Genomic DNA, 23,370 nt, shown 5'->3' on the forward strand with positions numbered 1-23,370 from the left:
CGAAGTAATCGCCCTTGAACAGAAAGCTATCAAACCCACCACTGATTTCAAGTCCTTGTGTTTAATCTTTTTATTAAACAAAATTGGTTCAAGTAAAGACTTCAGCTTTATCAATGATCATATGCATATGCTTTGAAAATGAATGTTTTTATTGGATAATTTAACAGTTTTTACTTTTTATTATATGTTATGATAAATTGGAGTTCAAACTTGTGTATCGTTACTTTTGTTGACTAGTATATAATTTTTTTGCTACATCTGCATACGGATATGCCTCCAGCATTTCATACAAAGCACAAATCTTAATAGGGCTTCTACCAAGTCGCCATAGTTCTGATATTTGGTCTAGATCTTGCTTGTGTGTACTGTATGGCATTTCTTGGGGGAAAATCTGACTCTTGTGTCAGCCCCCTTGGGAGAAACTGAAACTGGGGGCCTGTGCTATATTGTGTATTACCAACATATGGTCTCACATTTCCATATTGTCTTTGACAGTTTATAATTGGATGTGAACCATTACACCTTAAACACAAATGGCTATAAAAACAAGGTTTTTTCCACAGCTTCCATCATAGTTATAACTATAGCATTTATTCCCATAATCACTACCTGCATTAATATTGTTATTAGGTACATTAAAAGACACATTTGAGATATTATTCACATGTTGCAAATATAATAACCACAGATCACTGTCTATATTACTCCATAAGCTAAATGGTTCTTGTGCTTTTCCTAGTCTGTATTGCTCATCGTAATTTTTCCAGCCAAGCCCTTGGTTTCTTTGTGCCCCAAGGCGTATTGTGTGCATATACTTTAACAATTCCCTAAATCGGTTTATGTGCACTGAACAATAAATATATATGAAAATGATGAAAGCATCTGTCCATTTTTCAATATTTGTAATTTTTGATTGTTGGGACACGGGTTGTAAAATGAATTCCCCCTGGACCCATGTCAGTTTTTGTTTGTCAGAACCTGTGCTAACTGAATTGTTTAGTAGACAAACCAAATCTTTGTATTCCCCTTTTAATATGTTTTCCTTAATTGACTGTGTCACATTTATGCCTAAATTCTCGTGAACACTTGCAATTCTATTAGGAACTGGTAAATAATCAGTATTGGTCACATTACCTGTTTGTGACACAAATTCTGTGTTATCACATGTTGGCTGGGGGTCTCTTGGTTGCCATGGTAATGGAACAGGTGACATATCCGGAATGTGAAGAGTATTGTCGGGATTGTGAGGAATTGTTGGCATCAACCTTCTTGTCGTTGATACTGTTGGTATGGCAACGTTTTCAAGTCCAGAAGTTGTATATATAGACTCGGACAAATGACCTGGTCTTGAATCCCTCAGAGTTGATTGCACCAACGATACTCCCTGCGAAGTCACCGGGGTCCTTCTAACATCTGCTCTGGCTGAAGCTGTCCGCTTTCTAGTACCTCGTCTCAACATACTGAAACTCACAAATAGATTTTTCTAAATATATTTTTTTTTAAATTTAGGCGTTTTGTTTGTGTGTGCAACCAAAAGTCCTTTTATTGTAGTGTTTATCAATCAATATATCTTAAAGCTGTAGCCGTTCAAACGATGTATGTATCGTTCTTGTTGAATTGAATGAGTTTGTCGTGTTCAGCAAAGTAATATTTTTCCGCAGCAGAATCAATGGATAAATTATTCACCAAATATATAATCACAACAGAAATATTATATATTGCTTTTAACTTTAGTCGTATTGTGATTTAATACCCTGCAATTCATATTTATTATAATTTTTCTTTTATATCATAATCGACAACACGTGGCGACCATGCCATTTCGACAATAAAAAAATTTCACACTTATTTTATGCAATTGATTGATTTAAACAATTTATGCATTATCCATATGTCTCTTTGCCTACATCTATAAAATACCAACTTCAAATATCCACTAATCCACCTGATTTTCGAAATACTTCTCTCTCTAATTATTTTACGTCTGCTCTCTCGCTGCTCAAAGTTGAAAAGAACGTAAACGTCAAATTTTGACGTCATAACTATACATCTTAACAACTATATATAATATGACAAAGAAAGCACTGCAACGGACGAGATAAAAACTTTTCACTAGAATAACCGAATTTATGTATAATACATAAATTCCATTAATGGTGCTTTTTTTTTAGAAAGTTTGCAATTAAGGCTCTTGAAAGCTTCTAATTTCAAAATCTATATTTCATAGACCCCTATTCTTTATACGACCGTCGTATAATGTTATCACGTTGTCAGAGTTGTCGTCGTCGTCGTCCGAAGACATTAGATTTCCAAACAATAACTTGAGTATAAGTGTATGGATCTCTATGAAATTGTATCATAATGTTCCATACCGCACAGGAAGCTTAAGATATATTTTGGGGGTTATTGTACTAACTGTTTAGGAATTAGGGGCCAAAACAAGCATTTTTCTTTTTTAAGGACAATAACTTGTGTATAAGTCTATAGATCTCTATGAAATTGTAACACAAGGTTCCATACCTCAAAAAATGGTTGGGACTGATTTTGGGGGTTATGGACCAAACCATTTAGTAATTAGTGGCCAAAAAACCTCTAGGATTTTCATGTTTCCGGACAATAACTTGAATATAAGTCGATAAATCTCTATGAAATTGTACCACAAGGTTCCACACAAAAAAGGAAGGTTGGGAATAGGTTATGGGTCTAACTGTTTAGGAAAAGGGGCCAAAACAATTCTATTTTAATACTTCGTATAAATTGCTCATTTCTTGACCAATTTCAATAGGGTTTAACTCAAAGTCTGTAATTCTTGTGGTTCTTTAATATGCTGAATCTAACCGTGTATTTAGATTTTGGATTTTGGAACCCGTTTTTAAATTGATCTACATTGAGGTCCAAAAGGGTCCAAAATTAAACTTTGTTTGATTTCAACAAAAATTGAATTCTTGGGGTTCTTTGATATGCTGAATCTAATCGTGTATTTAGAGTTTTGATTTTGGGCCTGGTTTTTAAATTGGTCCACGTTAAGGTCCAAAGTGTCCAAAATTAAACTTTAGTTTGATTTTTACAAAAAATGGATTCTTGTGGTTCTTTGATATGCTGAATCTAAATATTTGTATAGATTTTTGATTTTTGGCCCGGTTTTCAAGTTGGTCCACATTTAGGTCCAAAATTAAACTTTGTTTGGTTTCATCAAAAATTGAAATCTTGGGGTACTTTGATATATGCTGAATCTAACCATGTATTTCGATTTTGAATATTGGACCATAAACGGTATATGTCCAATTTCAAATTTTTATGTTCTTAGACTACATTCATTCCGTGTCAGAAACCTATGCTATGTCATATATTAAATCACAATCCAAATTCAGAGCTGTATTACACAATGAATAGAAATTGAAAGTAGAATCATAGTTTAAAAGTAGATATAGCATCATATTCTAATTTGAAAATTAGATATAAATATAATTCGGAATTAACTGTTCATAATTAGATATTTTGAAAAATGAAAGTTTATAGATTTTTTGAAGACATTGTATTAATGATGAATGACATTTTTGGAAATTGTTTTTCATTTTTTTGGTTAATTTTTTGAAGAACTTCGTGGTAGGTTGGTTTGTTATTTGTATAAATTAATTTGCAGAATGCTATATATAATGGGAAAAAAATTATGAAGCAAACCCCTTTAAACCCCTATTTCAGTACATTTGTATTTTTATTCAAAAAGGAACCAAAGGGTGCTTGGAATATGATATGTTGTCTTTCTACAAATGTATAGGAACTCAGTATGTATTTTTAGACCAGGAATAAAGTGAATTAACTATGGCCTGAGTCCTATTAAAGTAAGATCTTCAAAATGAAATATGGTATTTTACATATTAAGAAATGAATAAAGTACTACTCTGTAGATAAGGTACCTCTGGATCCCACACTTAAGTTGTCAAGGAAACGCACAGTTTTACTCTCTAGTGGTACAGTTGTTCCACCACTCTGAAATAAAAATAATCATTAGTAATAAATTGAGTAAATGTTATTTAAATATAGAACTGACCCTAGCTGTATATTTAAATTTTTGGATATTGGACCATAATAAGTAAAAGTCCAATTTCAAAATTTTCAGTTCATTGACCACAATCATTCTGTTTCAGAAACCTATGATGTGTAAAATATTTAATCACAATCCAAATTCAGAGCTGTATCAAGCTTCAATGTAGTGTCCATACTTGGCCCAAATGTTCACGGTTCGACCTCTGCGGTTGTATCAAGCTGCGTCCAGCGGAGCATTTTATTTTTTGTTGGAACCACAATATTGAATTGATTATTCCCCCATTTAAAAAAAAAATCTCACTTCTGAAATTAATACTTTTTTTTCAAGAAATGTGGAATAAAAATGTTTTTCTTAAGCTGATTTTTTGTCTTATTTTGGAGATAAATATAATGCTAAAATGGTGCAGGTTTGTGTGGTTAAAGGTCAGCAGACGGTACACAATCACAATTTATTTCACATTTTTGACATTTTTTACGGAAATCATTCATGATAAGTAATAAAAGATTCATTGGAATCACGTTTCGTCAAATGAACAGTTAAACTGTGTATTTTCACTAAGCTCGTACAAGTTCGATTTTTATGATCTGTCTAACTTTTGTGTATAAATCAAGTAGTAATTGTTTTGCTACTTTTCTGTAAAAATCGACCACAAATGCAATACGAAAGAAATTTAATATACTTTGACAAACAGTTGGATTTAAAAAATAATTCCATATGCTTTCGAAAATCGTCAAATTGATTCAATATGTACATTTGTATGATTTTAAGTTCGATGTTGAATATTTTCTGTTAGATAATGGGTGCATTCTATTGCAAATTATTGCTAAAATCATTATGCAGGAATTAATTATATTGCTAATTGTTCCTGTATTAGATCATAAAAAAAGTTTGAAAAGTCACACTTTATCGCGATTAAACAAAAATTTGCAAAATGGGAAAACTCTACGACAGAACTTTGATAACTGTATAATGTATTATCTATCCTTATGTGTATTTTCAACCGTGAGGTAGTCGTTTCATTAAACTCCTAAACTAAGCAACTTTTTTCTGAAGTTGTCACTGTACTATCAAATGTGATCACCCTCAGATCGGTACTTTTTCTTAAGTCGTTTTGTTATAGTAGTTTTTTTCAGTGGACATTTTTATGACAAGCCTATCGTGACATTTTTATGACAAGCCTATCGTAACATTGTTATGATATACCATCGTGTTATCTTTGCATTACGACAAGTACTTTCAACTTTACATCATGTAGTTTTAAATCAACACAATGCAGGATACTTCTTTTTGTTAAATTACATGTTAGCAGATGGACTGAAAATTCTATTTTCCTTCTAAACAAAATTGTTCGTCAACAGGCTCTTGCAAGGTTTGTGGGTACAAAATTAATGATGTCTGACTTGCAAACAAATACTGCATAACTGACATTCAAAAGCCACACCACAGGAACTATTTACAATCTGATCTGCAATGTCAAGAAGACTAAAACCGTCAATCGCCTAAATGTAAACGTGGAAAGCAGTATGCTAGTGGCCACCGTCAATCGCCTAAATGTAAACGTGGAAAGCAGTATGCTAGTGGCCACCGTCAATCGCCTAAATGTAAACGTGGAAAGCAGTATGCTAGTGGCCACCGTCAATCGCCTAAATGTAAACGTGGAAAGCAGTATGCTAGTGGCCACCGTCAATCGTCTAAATGTAAACGTGGAAAGCAGTATGCTAGTGGCCACCGTCAATCGCCTAAATGTAAACGTGGAAAGCAGTGCCTAAATGTAAACGTGGAAAGCAGTATGCTAGTGGCCACCGTCAATCGCCTAAATGTAAACGTGGAAAGCAGTATGCTAGTGGCCACCGTCAATCGCCTAAATGTAAACGTGGAAAGCAGTATGCTAGTGGCCACCGTCAATCGCCTAAATGTAAACGTGGAAAGCAGTATGCTAGTGGCCACCGTCAATCGCCTAAATGTAAACGTGGAAAGCAGTATGCTAGTGGCCACCGTCAATCGCCTAAATGTAAACGTGGAAAGCAGTATGCTAGTGGCCACTTCTGACAAGCTAAGTATTGCATAACATATCTCATGTTAGTCACTAGTACTGTAAGCCAGAACTTCCTCTCTCAGTAGACAATGAGACCTCTTAATTACAAATGCAGATCTTAAGGGATGGGAGAATATCTCGAGATATGTTATCGAGCAAAGGGATGAAGATCATAATGGGGATTACGTCTATATCACGGCTTAGATAAATGACCAAATTAATATAGATCTGTTGGAAGGGTTGAATAATGTTCATAAGAATATATATAGATGCTTGGAAAATGTCAAGCAGTCGTAATAACCTTTTCAGTTCAATGATTTAGAGGTTCGATTTAGCCATAAAAAATTTTAAAACGTCAGAAATCAGCGAATAGTCAAGAGTTTTTTTTTTGTGGTAATAAAAATAATTTGAATCAAACGTATACAGAAAGGTATTATTAGGCCACTTTGTGTCCCCTTGAATTGAAAAGTCAAACAGCATTAAGTCTAACAATTAACATTCTTTAGATGTTCATAAGACATTAATTAGTCTGTCGGATATCAGTATTTATGGATATTTTTTTTTGTCAGACATATTGACATTAGGGGTTCAAACTACTTACATTTTGTTCAAAAGTGCCAAAAAAAGAGCCTCACTTTTGAGATCGTTGCAAGACTTTACACAAAAATGTATTTTGCTACAAGATGTATTTTACAAATATGTTCATCTGTGTATAAATTTTGTTGGGTAAGTACTTGGGTCACATCCATTTTGTCCAAAACGTATGCTTAAATTGACCATTCTATGGTGAAAATATAAATTTCGTAATGTTTATGACGTCATAGTGACATAACATGTAAGTTTCTTACTCTGGAGTATACAGATTGTATCAATAGGTTAAGTTTACTATTGTTGCAATTTCTGAGGCCAAATAATAGCTCTTCTTGGAACTCATCCTGTCGCTGTTACTAAGATTAGATATTTTAACAACTGACGTATCACAAAATAAAAACTACTGTTTTGCTAATTAAGTTGAGAAAAGTTTACAATTAGGTCGGTGCTTAAAATCGGGACCATGTCGGGTATTATAAAGTTAGAACAAGATATTATTGATAAACATTGCTTTGTTATGAGATAGGTTTGATTGAATGCAAAAAGGTCACTGAACATGACCCCTTATGTCAAACGAACAACAGATCTGATTTTAATCAGATGGTGATTTTTTAAAACTATTCATTTTATTAACCAACAGCTAAACAGAGGATAAGAAGCAAAGGGAAATGATGGACACAAACTTTTCACGTATAGATAACTTGCTACGTAATGTTGCACAACCTGCTGTAAAAGTAACATTTGACACAGAGTTTAGCCCCGTAATACTACAACAAACACTTGATCGACAAAGAGCAAAAGTATTGGAGCCACTGAGGAAAAAGAAGGTTATATCTAGAGAGCAATGGAGTTTACTATTTCCGTACCCGAACAAAGGTCAGTTTGTATGAATTATTTACTGCAAAATAAATGACGTGACTATGAAATCAATTTGTATGCTGTCGAATAATATCATCGAGTAATGAAAAAAAAGTTATATTTCTGTAATAGATGATTTGTAAGAAATCAAATACAAGTATTTCTTTGGTGGTTTTGACCTGTAATTTATTTCCCGCACGAAGAGACATTTATCTTATCACACTGTACGGAGTGCAATATGTATAAATTTCTTGTGAATATCTTTAAAATGTTTGTGTCTTCCCTGATATGATACACAGAACAATTTAAAGTAGGAGGGATTTATAGATGGTTGAACATCTAGTCGCAAATATTACATTCACATTCACACTGACTAAACTATCATTAATTCACTCGAATAACATATTGCTTAAGGTTTTTACTTTGTTAGCTCACAATTTAACAGTATTCAGAAATACTTCCCACCTTACTCAGACCACTCTATATGGACAACTAGCCGAATAGTCTTTTCTCTGATTATTATAATGATGTGTACTAGGCAGAGAGGCAAATACCAATTGTAATATCTTTGGTTTGACTTAATCAGGTATCAAGTATCATTTAACAAAGTTAACCCTAACCCTAACCCTAACCCTAACCCAACAAAAATGGCAAAATAGTATTATTTTAAGTTTGTCCCTTAAAAATGGAACAGTTTGTAGAATAAAGTTGTAATAAGTGTTTTGGGATATATTTGAGTTTTATTTTAGCTTTCATTGTTCCGACCTTATTACAACTTATGTAATAAGTGGGAATATATATGCCACAATGAATTTCATTGTAGTGTTGCAATATAATGTCAATATTTGCAAATCAGTGTATTGGTCCGAGCTATACGACATGGTATGTTAAAAAAGCAACATACAAGTTAAATCAACGACATTATACGTCCTCATATAGTTTACAACAATATGGAACATATCCGTGGTCGTCTGTGAATTAGATTTTCCATAACGGTCAACCAACGCGTGATGGTGTCCGTGAAGCTTTCCAAGGATGACTTCACCTTGATCACTTGAAACCATTAAATCAAAAGATTTTCTGTAAGCAGTAACCTCGATCAAGGGAATCATGATGAAAGGAAACGCAAGCTCTGGAATATCGTATCAGGTTGAGATATACATACTACATATGCAGGCGCAGAAGACTGTTCCGATGTCTCAAGTTTTAAGATCGCGAAACATGAACCCTGTAAATTGTCACAAAGGCACAACGTTTCGGCAATAATTCTTGATGGTGATTGTACTGATAAGTCGTTGAGAGATCAACAGTTTATTGGTATACAGACTCCCGGAGAGGGTGAAAAACTGAAAGTACAAAATAACAATCATAAGCATACTATAAAGGCAACACCTATACAATAAATGTCAAATAGTAGTACATTCACAAAGAAAATGGTTATACAGTTCAATACAAGTAACTCTTGTACACTACACTTCGAAATACAACATAAATATATCAGAAAAATATGCAAGAAAATTGAAAGGTTGCATTTGTCATTGACTGTATTCTTCATACCACGCACGATATAAATTTTACACACGTTGAGACTGTGCGGGACTGTATTTCTAGAAAATTCGAGCGTGACCCTTGTCTACATCAATAAAACACAAAAATAAATCCTAACATGTGGGATTGACAAATAATGAATGGAATTTAAGGGGGAAATGCATACATAAAAAATACAAACAGTACTGTATATTCACAGCGGCAATATTTACTCATGCCGTGTGTAAATGATCACCAATAATCAAATATGAACTTGCATAAAATGTATAATTAAACAATATGCACAACGATATAAAAAATGAGCACAAATATAAAAGGTTAACTTACTCTAGTGGTGGATAAAACTTCCAAGTAGAAAAACAACGTGTTTCAGTTTTGACAATAATCGTGGGATTGATGAGACTGGGGAATGAAATGATAAGAAAGGGACGACATGGTCAATTCGGCACTTAATCAAAACAGTACAGTGATCATAAACATATTTCTCTATTTCTAAAATTCTTAACCGATTTATCCTTTTCCTGACCTGTTGATTAAGTTTATTTGATCTCATTTCTTCATTTTTATCAAAATTCGATTATGACGTCATATTTTCTTGCTTTCCTCTAAATTTCCTATTGTAACGTCACGAAAAAAGGCGACCATGCTTGATGACGTTACATAAAAAGAACACATCTCTTTGTCGATCATTGGAAAAGAAGGATTAGGCTTGTCTGAATATCATCTAAATATCATTAGAGAGACAGGTTCTACCACCAAATCTCGTGCAATACGAAGTTTCTCTACTCTCGACAATTAAAATTTTTAATATTTAACTGTCTCGAGTGGAGAAATATCGTATCACACTCGATGCAGTGGTAAAATTTATATGTATATTTGATTCAGTCTTTCTCTAAAGAGCACAATCCTGTTAATTAAATCCGTTTTTGGTTGGCATAGCACTGAATCTTAGTATTTAAAGACAATGAAAAACCTTTATATCAGTGTCTCAGTGTATTCTTTCAGATAGTTAATTTGGTATTACTGGTATTTGGTTTATTACCCAAAGCTTTAGTTAATAGCGCTCTCTGTTGTGTTAATCTATTACTATTTGTCAATCTACCTATCGTGTTGATTTGATTTGTCTCGGTCGATTATATTTGTTTGGAATTCGATTCAAATCATATGTCGCCTATCTGCTAGTTTAATATTTATAAACTTTTATAATTGTTTGAAGGTAAGGCCTGTTCAACTACATTTGATTTGAATTTGATGACTTGTCTCTTACGAAACCTTACACAGATACCAGTCGGGGATGAATTACCCTGTCATGCAGATAAAAGTGAAGGCGCAGATTTGTCGAGATTGAAATACTACAGGAATATGATTGCTCACTGCGCTAGCAAAGATGCTAAACTAACAAACGAGAAATTCGAGATATATTGGAATGATATAAGTCAGGTAAGAAAATTCTGCATTTATCAATCTGGATAGGTTAAACCTTTATGAACCCTTTTAGAAGCCTTTACAAGGAAAAATGCTACAAATCAAATTAACTTTGAAGCATCTTATTTGTGTATAAATCAATTGTTTTTTAAATAGCACTTTATAAAATTAGTGCATCCGAAACGCCTTTTTGTATTTACTTTCATCAGGGACGCTCAAATTATTTTTTTTTCAAAGCAAAGGATGTATAAATAGCCGAATACATGAGGAACCATATGACAAAAAAAGTCCCAAAAGAATAGTCAAATTCATAGTACATTTTTGTGACGAAGTTTGACCCCTGAGCAGTTATTAGCATCTGATGTGTATATTTTGTATCTATGTATATATTGAGGTATCAATTTCAGATTATTTTTGGAAGTTCGTTGGTGCAGGCTGGACTAAATCCTAGTTTAGTCTTCTGAAGGGGGACGTATGTGACGAACTTCATTATGTGATTTTTATTTTTTATTTATTATTTGCTTATTATTCATAAATTGTAATTCATGAAATGGAGCTCACTATTTTATATTCATGGCTTATAAAGGTATGTATAAATTGCACCCTGATTGACACCCCACTCATTCATTTACGCGCCAGGTAAATCATGTGACAGGTAGCACATGGTTTTTTATACTGGTAAAGTGGTGAGGCAGAGCACACCTAGATTTTGATGTGAACAGACGTTTAGTCTGCTGCAGTTCAGTAATATATTTGGTGATACCTCAGAATTGTCAGTTCAGGACATGGAGTTTCACAGGACATATAATGAATTTGCTCAGGTAAGAACATTTATTTATATTTTTGACGGTGTTATCATTTACTTGTCATACTGGCATATCAAACAGACTCAGAGACTATTCATCACGTGGCGATCGATTTATGGTGTGATATCTTGTTTTCACTTGATTATAAATTTTATTTGGGGTTCAATTATTTGTTTCAGGGGTTTGTCCATACAGTTTTATGCTCAGTTTTGAAGCGGCAGTATTTAAATGGTCAGACAACGTACGTCCCATTTATCGACACAGATCTTCCCAAATACCAGTTACGAGGTTTAGCTTAACGTATCATACAACGGCCAGTAATTTTGTTATGTGGCAGAAATTATGTATTTTGCGTATACAGAAGTGGGTCTTAGCTTACCGGAAGTTGGTGTAGATTGTTTGGTAGTTCCGTTTAATTTGAGAAACCGGAAGATATAGGTGAAATATAAATTGCCAGATTTATTATAGCGTAAATGCTATTTATATTCATGTTTCGAAATATGTTTAAAGCTTGGTCATTGAAATGTGATGATGATATCAACCAGTAGTGTCATATCAATAGAAAGCTATGAAATTAGTGCAATATTAATTGAAGTAAATATATAGTGAGCCATACATCTTATTGATGTTACAAGTGTTATACAAGTCAATATTAAATCAGTGAAAAGTGAATAAAGTTACAGTTTAGATTAATTCAATCTAAAAGTATTTGATGTTCCAAGTAATGTCCTAGATCTTGACCGCAAACAGAGTATGGTAGTAGCTGTGATGAGACATTTTGCTGATTTGTTTTAATTTTTACAACTAACATTTTAGTTGTGTGTATTATGTTTGAATTGTGACATTTGTTTGTTTGTAATCATACTTTCATTTGCATGTCCATTTGTTTGTGTTCATTTGCATGTTGTAATTTAGTTTAGTTTTGTTTGATTTTGTTCAGTTTAGTTTTAGTAAAATATTATTTTTACTTTTGTTTCTATGAATGTTGGCCAACTGACAATCCGATTATCCTACATCTTTACAAATCCTAGAAAGCGCATCTGCTGCTAGATTCTGCTTCCCTGGAATATGTGTAATCGTGTACCTAATCTCCTGTAAAAATAAACTCCAGCGAAGTAAACGCTGGTTGCTGGTTTTCATCCTGTAAAGCCACTGCAAAGGTGCATGGTCACTGTAAATAGTAAATTCACTACCTTCTAAATATACCCTCAATGTCTTTACAGCCCACACAATAGCATAACATTCCTTTTCGATGACTGCATAGTTACATTCTGCACCACTCAGCTTCTTACTGATAAACATAACTGGATGCCTACCATCTTCAAATTCCTGCTCCAAAACTGTGAAGCATCTGTCTGTAAAATAAATTTTCTATTTAAGTCAGGGCTTCTCAAAACTGAATCTTTACAAATTTCATGCTTCAATGCATCAAAAGACCTCTGGTGTATATCTAACCATTTGACCTTGTTAGGTACATTTTTTCTTAGTAAGATCTGTCAATGGTAACGATATCTCAGCAAATTTAGGAATAAATTTCCTGTAGAATCCTATTAAATATAGGAACGATCTGACATTTTTCTTTGTTGTAGGCACCGGAAAATCTCTGATAGCCGAAACCTTGTCCTGTTCCGGTTTCATAGTTCCATTTCCCGCAATATGGCCCAAGAACTCAAGTTCAGAAAAACCGAATGAGCACTTGCTTGGTCTTGCAGTCAACTTTGCTTCTCTGAGTAACTGAAACACAATTCGTAAGTGTTCAAGGTGAAATGACCAACTGTCACTAAAAATGCCTACGTCATCAATAAATGAATCTGCATAGTCCTCATGACCACACAAATCCTTCTGCATAAGACGGACAAAAGTAGCTCCTGCGTTAACCATTCCAAATGGCATAACGGTAAACTGAAAATAACCGAATGGCGTGACAAATGCACACTTCCGCCTGGCGTCGACGTCAAGCGGGACCTTCCAATAACCCTTGGTCAAATCAAGTTTACTTATATAACGTGACCTACTTACCTTGTTCAAGATCTCGTCCATACGTGGCATCATTCTAGGATCGAAAAAAGTCACCTGATTTAAAGAACAATAATCCACGCAAAATCGAATACTGGAATCCTTCTTCTTTACTAGAACCACTGGTGCTGCGTATGGACTATTGGATGGTTCAATAATACCAGACTTTAACATCTTTTCAACTTCTACCTTGACTTGGTTTCTAAGTGCATATGGCAAAGGGTAGGGTTTCTTGTAAACTAGCTCATCTGTCTTGGTCTTGACTGTATGCTGAATTACATCAGTTACCTGTGGAACATCACTGAAAATATCAGAATATTCAAACAATAATTGACCAAGTTGTTGTTTTTGTTCAACAGACAACTCTTCAGAAATTGTGGCGTCATCAATAGTTTCTTTAGCCTCAATGACGGGTACAACCTTGGCATGAAAGTCAATATCTACTTCATCATCAGTACTACTTAGACTTGAAATGATATCTAAACAAGCAAGTACTTCAGTTTTGCTACTTTCAAGATCATCAGACCTGTCATACCAAAGTTTCAACATATTAATATGAAAAATCTTTTCTGTAGTACCTTTCATTTTAATCTTGTAGTCTATCGGACTGATCTTGTCTGTGATGACGTACGGACCTTTCCAACTAGCGAGCAACTTAGATGTATGTGTTGGAAGTAATACCAAAACCTTTTGTCCTACTTCTAGATTCCTTGTTCTTGACTTCTTGTCGTAATATGTTTTCTGTTTTCGTTTAGCTTCTTTCTCGTTCTGTCTAGTTAACTTGGTCATTTGTTGAAGATTTTCTCTAGTTTCAAGTACGTAGCTCAGTACAGAATTATCACTATCTGTTGGTTCTTCCCACTCTTCTTTTAAGATAGCAAGAGGTCCACGTACATGTCGACCGTAGAGCAACTCAAATGGCGAGAAACCAGTAGTTTCATTCGGAACTTCTCTATAGGCAAACAAGAGATACGGTATGTATTTGTCCCATGTGTTTGGATACTTTCGAGCGTAGCTTTTGAGCATCGTTTTTAGTGTTCCATTGAAATTTTCTACAAGGCCGTTTGCAGCAGGATGATACGGTGTTGTGCACATTTCATGAACTGACAATAATTTACATACCTGAACCATAAGGTCTGACATGAAATTCGAACCTTGATCTGTCAACAATTCTTTTGCAACACCAACTCTTGAAAATAACTGGATTAAGGTATCAGCAACTGTTTCTGCTTCCTGGTTAGTCAAAGGGAATGCTTTTGGATACCTGGTTGCATAGTCAATACAAACTAAAACATATCTATTTTTATTTTCAGTTAAAGGAAGTGGACCTCCAAAATCTATCGCTATACGCTGAAATGGTTCGTCCATAGGAGGTATACTGATAAGTAAAGCTATAGAAACTCTACCTTTCTGAACCCCTCTCTGACACTCTGGACATGATCTACAATACTGAGCAATATCACCAAATATTCTAGACCAATAGAAATGCTGCATAATCCTATACCTGGTTTTAGTGATACCCAAATGACCTGCTAAAGGAATATCATGACCTAAACTTCTGAGGGACAACAATTTGACTAATTGCCTCCCTTGACTGTGTCCTAAATATCCTATAAAGAATATCAGATCTTATTGTAAAATAAGACTGTTCATCCGAATCATCTGTAATATAAGATCTAATAAAGTATGATCAGACTTCTGTGCACCAATCAGTTCCTGTATAGTACAAATCTGAAAATTAGAGTCAGAATTAGTAATTTGAAAAGGTTCTGTTAAAGATAAATCATCACTATACTTCTCTGTATTCTTCTCAATTATAACCGCCACCTCCAACTGTTTAATCTTCTGGGCTCTTGTCTGCACTGCTTGATATGGCTCTGAGGATGGATCTAAAACAGGATCTAAAATTAAAAAATCAACAAAACCATCACTGTTACTAACTACAGCCGTGTCATTAACACTAGTAGGTATATAAGTGTTTACATAGTTCCCTATGATGAGCTCTGCGAAAGGAGTATCCAAAACTAGAGCTAAAACAGTACCTGAAACAGAAGGAGTATTAATATCAATCCAAACTTCCTTGCATTCACGTGTCGAACCATCTGCAAGACAAATATGTCTTCACTTACCTGTAAACTTATCTGAGTTAACAAATTTTTGGTTAACAAAACCAGTTGAACATCCTGTGTCCCTTAACACTGAAACTGGTTGACTGTTTACCTTACCTTCAACAATATCTAATCCTGGTACTTTGTTTGTCTTCACCTCGTCACAATACACCCCTGGTAACCGAATTGTCATGCCACTTGCGTATTCGTCAACTGTACTACATGGTTCTGTCTGTCCTCGCTTATCTAAACATAATCCTATTTTACCTTGTTTAAACTGTGGTTTATTCCTTAAAGTACAATCTGGAGCAATATGTCCTTTGCGGTAACACACAAAACAAGTCCTGGTTTTACGCTTGTACTGACCTTGATTGTTTCCATTTGATTTACTCTGTTGTTTCTTTTGAAAATCACTGCTACCTTTACCTACATCCTTGTGTGCTGTTTGATAAGCTTCTGCTAGTTCTACTAAAGACCTAAGATCCGGGGGTTTATGCTCCTGAATCCACAATCTTAAATCCTTATCACTACTTACTGTCAACTGACCCCTGACCATCAGATCATAAAGCTTCTCAAAACTACCATCAATCTCTTCTCTGGCACACCAATGCCTTACAAAACCCTCTATCCGAACAGAAAATTCCTTGAAAGACTCCCCTCCAAACTGAGCAGAATTCCTGATCTTACCCCGATATGCCTCAGAAGTTAACTCATACCTGACCAAAATGGCTGTCTCAATTTTGTCATATAACCTTCATTCCTCATCACTCAACCTGGAATATGCCTCAAGAGCTTTACCACAAAGAAGGGGAATAAGTCTGAGTGGCCATTCACTCTTTTGAATTTTATGAAGTGTAACAAGTTTTTCAAAAGATTTCAAAAATACATCCGGATCTTGACCTTCAGAAAATTTAGGTAACTTAGTTTTGATAGCTTCTGACGTTTTAAAACTACTTTTACCTCCCTGTGCTAACTCTTTCTCTCTCAATTCCAACTCTCTCAGTCTATAACTATTGTCCATCTCTGCTTTTCTCATATCTCGTTCAGCTGCTCTCTCCGCTCTTTCTGCAACTTGTATCTCTTTATACAAATCTAAACAAGTAGATGCTGGTTCACCTTTATCAATCAAGTCTGTCATCCACCCTGGCAACTTTTCTGACGTCATTTTGTTCAACTTAATCTGATAATGATACTAAAAAAATACAAATATCTCAGAGTTAGGATACCAGAAATAAAGTCTCACAAATAAATAAACAATTTCTGGTTATACCTTCATATCAAATAAACTCTATTAATGTTGGACCTGTGGCAATCCCACCGCTGCCACCATTGTAAAGACGTAGGATATTCGGATCGTCAGTTGGCCAACATTCATAGAAACAAAAGTATAAATAATATTTTACTAAAACTAAACTGAACAAAATCAAACAAAACTAAACACAATTACAACATGCAAATGAACACAAATAAATGGACATGCAAATGAAAGTATGATTACAAACAAACAAAAGTCACAATTCAAACATAATACACACAACTAAAATGTTAGTTGTAAAAATTAAAACAAATCAGCAAAATGTCTCATCACAGCTACTACCATACTCTGTTTGCGGTCAAGATCTAGGACGTTGCTTGGAACATCAAATACTTTTAGATTGAATTAATCTAAACTGTAACTTTATTAACTTTTCACTGATTTAATATTGACTTGTATAACACTTGTAACATCAATAAGATGTATGGCTCACTATATATTTACTTCAATTAATAGAGCACTAATTTCATAGCTTTCTATTGATATGACACTACTGGTTGATATCATCATCACATTTCAATGACCAAGCTTTAAACATATTTCGAAACATGAATATAAATAGCATTTACGCTATAATAAATCTGGCAATTTATATTTCACCTATATCTTCTGGTTTCTCAAATTAAACGGAACTACCAAATAATCTACACCAACTTCCGGTAAATCAAACACCAACTTCCGGTAAGCTAAGACCCACTTCTGTATACGCAAAATACATAATTTCTGCCACATAACAAACATACTGGCCGTTGTATGATACGTTAAGCTAAACCTCGTAACTGGTATTTGGGAAGATCTGTGTCGATAAATGGGACGTACGTTGTCTGACCATTTAAATACTGCCGCTTCAAAACTGAGAATAAAACTGCATGGACAAACCCCTGAAACAAATAATTGAAACCCAAATAAAATTTATAATCAAGTGAAAACAAGATATCACACCATAAATCGACCGCCACGTGATGAATAGTCTCTGAGTCTGTTTGATATGCCAGTATGACAAGTAAATGATAACACCGTCAAAAATATAAATAAATGTTCTTACCTGAGCAAATTCATTATATTGTCCTGTGAAACTCTATGTCCTGAACTGACAATTCTGAGGTATCACCAAATATATTACTGAACTGCAGCAGACTAAACGTCTGTTCACATCAAAATCTAGGTGTGCTCTGCCTCACCACTTTACCTGTATAAAAATCATGTGCTACCTGTCACATGATTTACCTGGCGCGTAAATGAATGAGTGGGGTGTCAATCAGGGTGCAATTTATACATACCTTTATAAGCCATGAATATAAAATAGTGAGCTCCATTTCATGAATTACAATTTATGAATAATAAGCAAATAATAAATAAAAAATAAAAATCACATAATGAAGTTCGTCACAATTGTCGTAGGACAACTTTTGCCTGGGGGATTGGGAACCCTACTTCTTTATAAGTTCATAATTTTTCAACGGAGAATTTAAATGTATGTTAAAATCATGTCTGTAATTAAAGCATTAATCCTGCATATATAACTTATAATAGATATTCTCTTCTTTTAAAGTTCCGATAAATGTGGAGTAAAATATGCTTGTCTAGGATTACCGATAGAAGTAGATGTCCTTTATTAGTCTCCTACCGACGAAGTCGAAGGGAACTTTAGGTTTGCATTCCGTCCCTCTGTCTGTCTGTCTGTCTGTCTGTCTGTCTGTCTGTCTGTCTGTCTGTCTGTCCATCCGTCAGTCCGGCAAATCAGTTTTCCACACTTTTTTCTTTATGCTTAGAGATATTGATTTGATATTTGGTGTATTGTTTTATCATGACAAGTTACAGATCAAGTTCGAATTTTGTTCCGGTTTGATTATTTTGTGCAGAGTCATGGTCCTTGGACTTAGAAAATTCACTCAAATAATCAAGTTTTCTGCATTTTTTTTCGTCATGCTTGAAGATATTGATTTGATAATTAGTATATGGTTTTATCATGACAAATTACAGATCAAGTTGGAATATTGTTTCGGTCTGATGATTTTGTGCAGAGTTATGGTCCTTGGACTTAGAAAATTCACTCAATTAATCAAGTTTTCTGCTTTTTTTTTCGTCATGCTTGAAGATATTGATTTGATAATTGGTATATGGTTTTATCATGACAAGTTCCAGATCAAGTTCGAATTTTGTTTCGGTCTGATGATTTTGTGCAGAGTTATGGTCCTTGGACTGAACAAAATCACTTAAATAATCAGTTTTCAACACTTTTTTCGTCATGCTTGAAGATATTGACTTGATATTTGTTATATAGTTTACACCATGACAAGTTTAAGTTCAAGTTAACATTTTGTTCCAATGCAATGAATTTTTAAGCGGTATGGGACTATGTCTTGCCATGCAATACTCTCAGAATGTTTGTTAACCTTCTTTGAGTGCAAAATTTGAGATTTGTGTATCTGATAATGTATACCAAACTTTTTTTTCTGTAATTGTAGGGTTTAAAAAACTAATCAAAGATACTTTAACCGGACTTAGTTTTTGTGTAAACATAAACCTTCATCAACGTTTTAAAAGCCTTTAAAGCATTAGATAATTTCAAGACAATGTGCATATGTTTTTTTTAATCCATAGAAAAAACAAATAGTGAAACAAGTATAAAAGGTAAACATATTTCCTAATCGAAGTATTTTGCTGGAAGTGTGCACACTAACAGAATTCATTTTATGATTTGTTGTGTTTTAAAAGTCTTTTCATCTTCATTTTTCTTTAAAATATAAATTCTAATACTTATCATGGGAATATTACCATTTCTAATATTTCAACAATATTAGTTATTAATATTATGTATACAAAGTTAATGTTAACAATAATCAACCAATAGTAGTGCGAATGAGGTACTGTACTACTCAAAAAAAGTTTAATAACATAATTTCTGACTAAAAATAAAATGAAACAAAATCTCGATTTATCTTACGAGTTTTTGTTTTATTAATCTTCTATCATTTCTGTCTTCAAAAGAACTACATTAATGATAATCAAATCTCATACAGCTGCACTGTTTGCAACTTTGAAGGAAGATGTAAAAACTGAAAGTCATTTTTACCTCCAAATTTTTATCATATTGTGTATGCCCCCGCGACAAAATGTCGAGGGGCATATTAAATTTACCCATGTCCGTCCGTCCTGATATAGATACAAGATATGTCCGGCTATCTCATCCTACAGTTTTTTAATATTCTGAATCTAACATGTATTTAGATTTTTGATTTTTGGCCCCTATTTAAATTGGTAGATATTGAGGTCCAAAGGGTTTAAAATTAAACTTTGCTTACATTATCAAAAAATTGAATTATTGGGGTGCATTGATATGCCAAATCTAACCGTGTATTTAGATTTTTAATTTTGGGCCCGGTTTTCAAATTGATCAACATTAAGGTCCAAAGGTCCAAAATTAAAAATTGTTTGATTTCAACAAAAAATGAATTCTTGGGATTCTTTGCTATGCTGAATCTAATTGTGAATTTAGATTTTTGATTTTGGGCCCGGTTTTCAAATTGATCAACATTAAGGTCCAAAGTGTCCAAAATTAAACTTAAGATTGATTTTAACAAAAATTGAATTATTGGGGTTCTATGATATGCTGAATCTAAACATGTATTTAGATTTTTGGTTTTGGACCAGTTTTAAAGTTGGTCCAAATCGGGGTCCAAAATTAAACTTTGTTTGATTTCAACAAAAATTGAACATATGTAGTTCTTTGATAATCTGAATCTAACCATATATTCAGATTTTGGATTTTGGGCCCCATTTTCAAATTGGTCCACATTGAGGTCCAAAATTAGACTTTGTTTGATTTCATCAAAAATTGAATTCTTGGGGTTTTTTGATATATTCTGAATCTAGCCATGTATTTACGTTTTAAATATTGGACCATAAAAGGTATATGTCCAATTTCAATTTTTTATGTTCTTAAACCTCATTTATTATGTGTCAGAAACCTATGCTATGTCAAACATTTAATCACAATCCAAATTCAGAGCTGTATTGCACAATTAATAGAAATTGAAAGTAGATTCATAGTTAAAAAAAGATACAGCATCATATGAATGAATATAGTTTGAACTCAACTGTTCAATATTAGATATTTTGGAAAATAATCACAAAGGTAAGTTGTATAGATTTTTAAAGACAATGTATTAATGATGAATGATATTTGGAAATTGTTTTTTTTTTTTTCCATTTTTTTGTAAATTGTTTTGAAGAAATTCATGGTAGGTTTGTTTGTTATTGTATAGAACCACTTATTCGGCCCGGTCAGAAAGACCAATCAAGAAAGTAGTACAAATTTTAAACAAAATAGTTCCTACGCATAGCTGTAACTTTGTCAATAAGTAAAACATTTTGGTAATGTTGGTATCAAATGAAAGCTTAAGGACTTGGAATCACTGCAGAACCCTTGTTAAAATTTTCTTTTGAATAATAAAAAAAATATGAAATTAAGATAGGTGATAGTTGCCCTTTTGCTCAGATCAGAAGTAGATATAATTCGACGAAAACATTTCATATCACGTTTGGTTTGGCCATTTAGTATGCATATAGATAAGACTTAACATGAATTTCCAATGTTTGCATTTTTTTTAGACTGAAATCAATGAAAGATATGTATTATGACAAGTTTATAGTAAAAAGAAACCTTTTGATCAAATCATATTGTGAAATTTCATGTTTTATTGGGTTTCTTGTTGTATTATGTTATGACTTAGAAAATTGGTATATACTCGTATAAGAATTCTAAAATCTCACTTGAAATGCAATTGTAAACCAGTTTAGTAAGTTGTCTAGCTGGGACATACATTAATTGTTCTTGTTAATCCATGTTATTACCTGTACCTATGTTTTTTTAATAAAACACCCCTTTTCCAACTTGCAGAAAAAAGGAGGGATAAAATTCTCAATAATATTTTATGTTTAGACTACTATATTTGAATCCAATGAACAATCTCTGACAAAAATAAGACATGTAGGTAAGAACATTGTTATTTGAGTAGATATTAACTAATTAGAATTGGTAATAATGGTAAAAAAAAGTCTCATTTTGGTCACTGTTATTTTTCATATGTAGTTTTTATTGTATAACGCATATGTTACTACAAGTCCAGTTTGAGCTCAATTTCAGTGAAATAGTGTTTTGACAAAATCTTTATGTGTTTTTCTTTGCTAGGAATAGATCATAGAATAAAATTAAGTAAAGTAGAAGTCTGTAAAGCAAGTTTGGTGCTGTTTTAGGTAAAGCACCACTAATTTAGAAAGAACAATCAAGAAAGTAGTACATATTCTAAACAAAATAGTTCCATAACTGTAACTTTGTCAATAAGTAAAACATTTGGATAATGTTGGTATCAAATGAAAGCTAAAGAATTTGGGGTCGCTGTAGAAACCTTGTTTCTTTTTTGTATATTAAAAAAAAAATATGAAATTAAGATAGGATAAGAGGGGTGAAATCAAGTTCTGAAAATATATGCTTATTAACATTTACGAATGTACCATCCATTAATTGAATCCAAGCTTCATTCGTAAAAGGTTAATGAGCATATATTTTCAGAACTTGTTTTAAACTGCTCACATATTTCTCCAAATTTTAGGCAATTGTAAGACTTGGCGGTGCACATTTTCAGCCGAAGTGTCTTAGTTTGAAAGTCGGTGGAGCAAATGATTGTGTTCCTATAGGTTTAAAACGTAAGTGTACTACTTTATATTTATATAGTAAAATATTCGATAAAACAAGACGATGTTGATACACGGAAAATAACAATGTTTCTACTTTATTTCCATAAAATGTCAATGTAATAACAGAATAAATAATGAAAGAGCTCAAACATTGACAAATATTCAACTCGCAACCGAACATCAGTGATTCCTGTTACCCTTTTTTCTACTATATGTGATAATACAGGACAAAATATATAAACATTAAATCAAAAACATAAAAGTTAAATAACAAAAATACCGAACTCCAAGGAAAATTCAAGACGGAAAGTTCTTTATCAAATGGCCAAAATCGAAAGCTCAAATACATCAAACGAATGGAAAACAACTGTCATATTCTTGACTTGGTACAGACATTTCCTCATGTTGAAAATGGAATTATTAAAAAATAAATGAAACAATTAAGAAATAAGAATTACTTAAAAGATACTTCACGATGAATTTGGGAAGCAATGCTTGTGTTATTGGTTACAACTAAGAGTTTTTACATTGCCGTAATTTTATACATATCATGAAATATTCATTAAATACACTACATAAAGACAAGTTCTCATTACTTTATAAACATATCAAATCGTTTTCGTTTTTATCGATTTAAAGCATCAAACTATGTTCCTCAAGAAATTATTCAAGGCATTATGATATTTTTTATACGACCGCAAAATGTTTGCGTTCGTATAATGTTATCGCGTTGTCAGCATCGTCGTCGTCGTCGTCGGAAGGCATTTTGGTTTCCGGACAATAACTTGAGCATAAGTGTATGGATATCTATGAAATTGTACCACAAGGTTTCATAACACAAAAGGAAGGTTGGGATTGATTTTGAGGGTTATTGTTCTAACTGTTTATGAATTGGGGCCACAAACAAGCATTTTTCTTGT

At 33.3% G+C, this 23,370-nt stretch overlaps 1 protein-coding gene across 6 annotated transcripts in view; it reads left to right on the forward strand.

Moving 5' to 3' along the window:
- The window catches only part of LOC127729152 (ankyrin-1-like), a 43,562-nt gene that overhangs the window by 14,490 nt on the left and 5,702 nt on the right, over window positions 1–23,370 (forward strand). For 4 of the 6 annotated variants that reach the window (XM_052236817.1, XM_052236820.1, XM_052236819.1 and 1 more), the window contains exons 2-4: window positions 7,315–7,550; window positions 10,297–10,520; window positions 22,366–22,459. In XM_052236817.1, the coding sequence (XP_052092777.1) occupies window positions 7,343–7,550; window positions 10,297–10,520; window positions 22,366–22,459 (526 nt within the window). In that variant the 5' untranslated portion in view covers window positions 7,315–7,342. Of the gene's footprint in view, window positions 1–7,314; window positions 7,551–10,296; window positions 10,521–19,354; window positions 19,385–22,365; window positions 22,460–23,370 lie in introns of all 6 variants that reach the window. The other 2 variants (XM_052236822.1, XM_052236823.1) reach the window with 2 other exon arrangements.

This window comes from Mytilus californianus, unplaced genomic scaffold (assembly GCF_021869535.1).
Source record: "Mytilus californianus isolate M0D057914Y unplaced genomic scaffold, xbMytCali1.0.p SCAF_2, whole genome shotgun sequence".
Classification (NCBI taxonomy): Eukaryota; Metazoa; Mollusca; class Bivalvia; order Mytilida; family Mytilidae; genus Mytilus; species Mytilus californianus.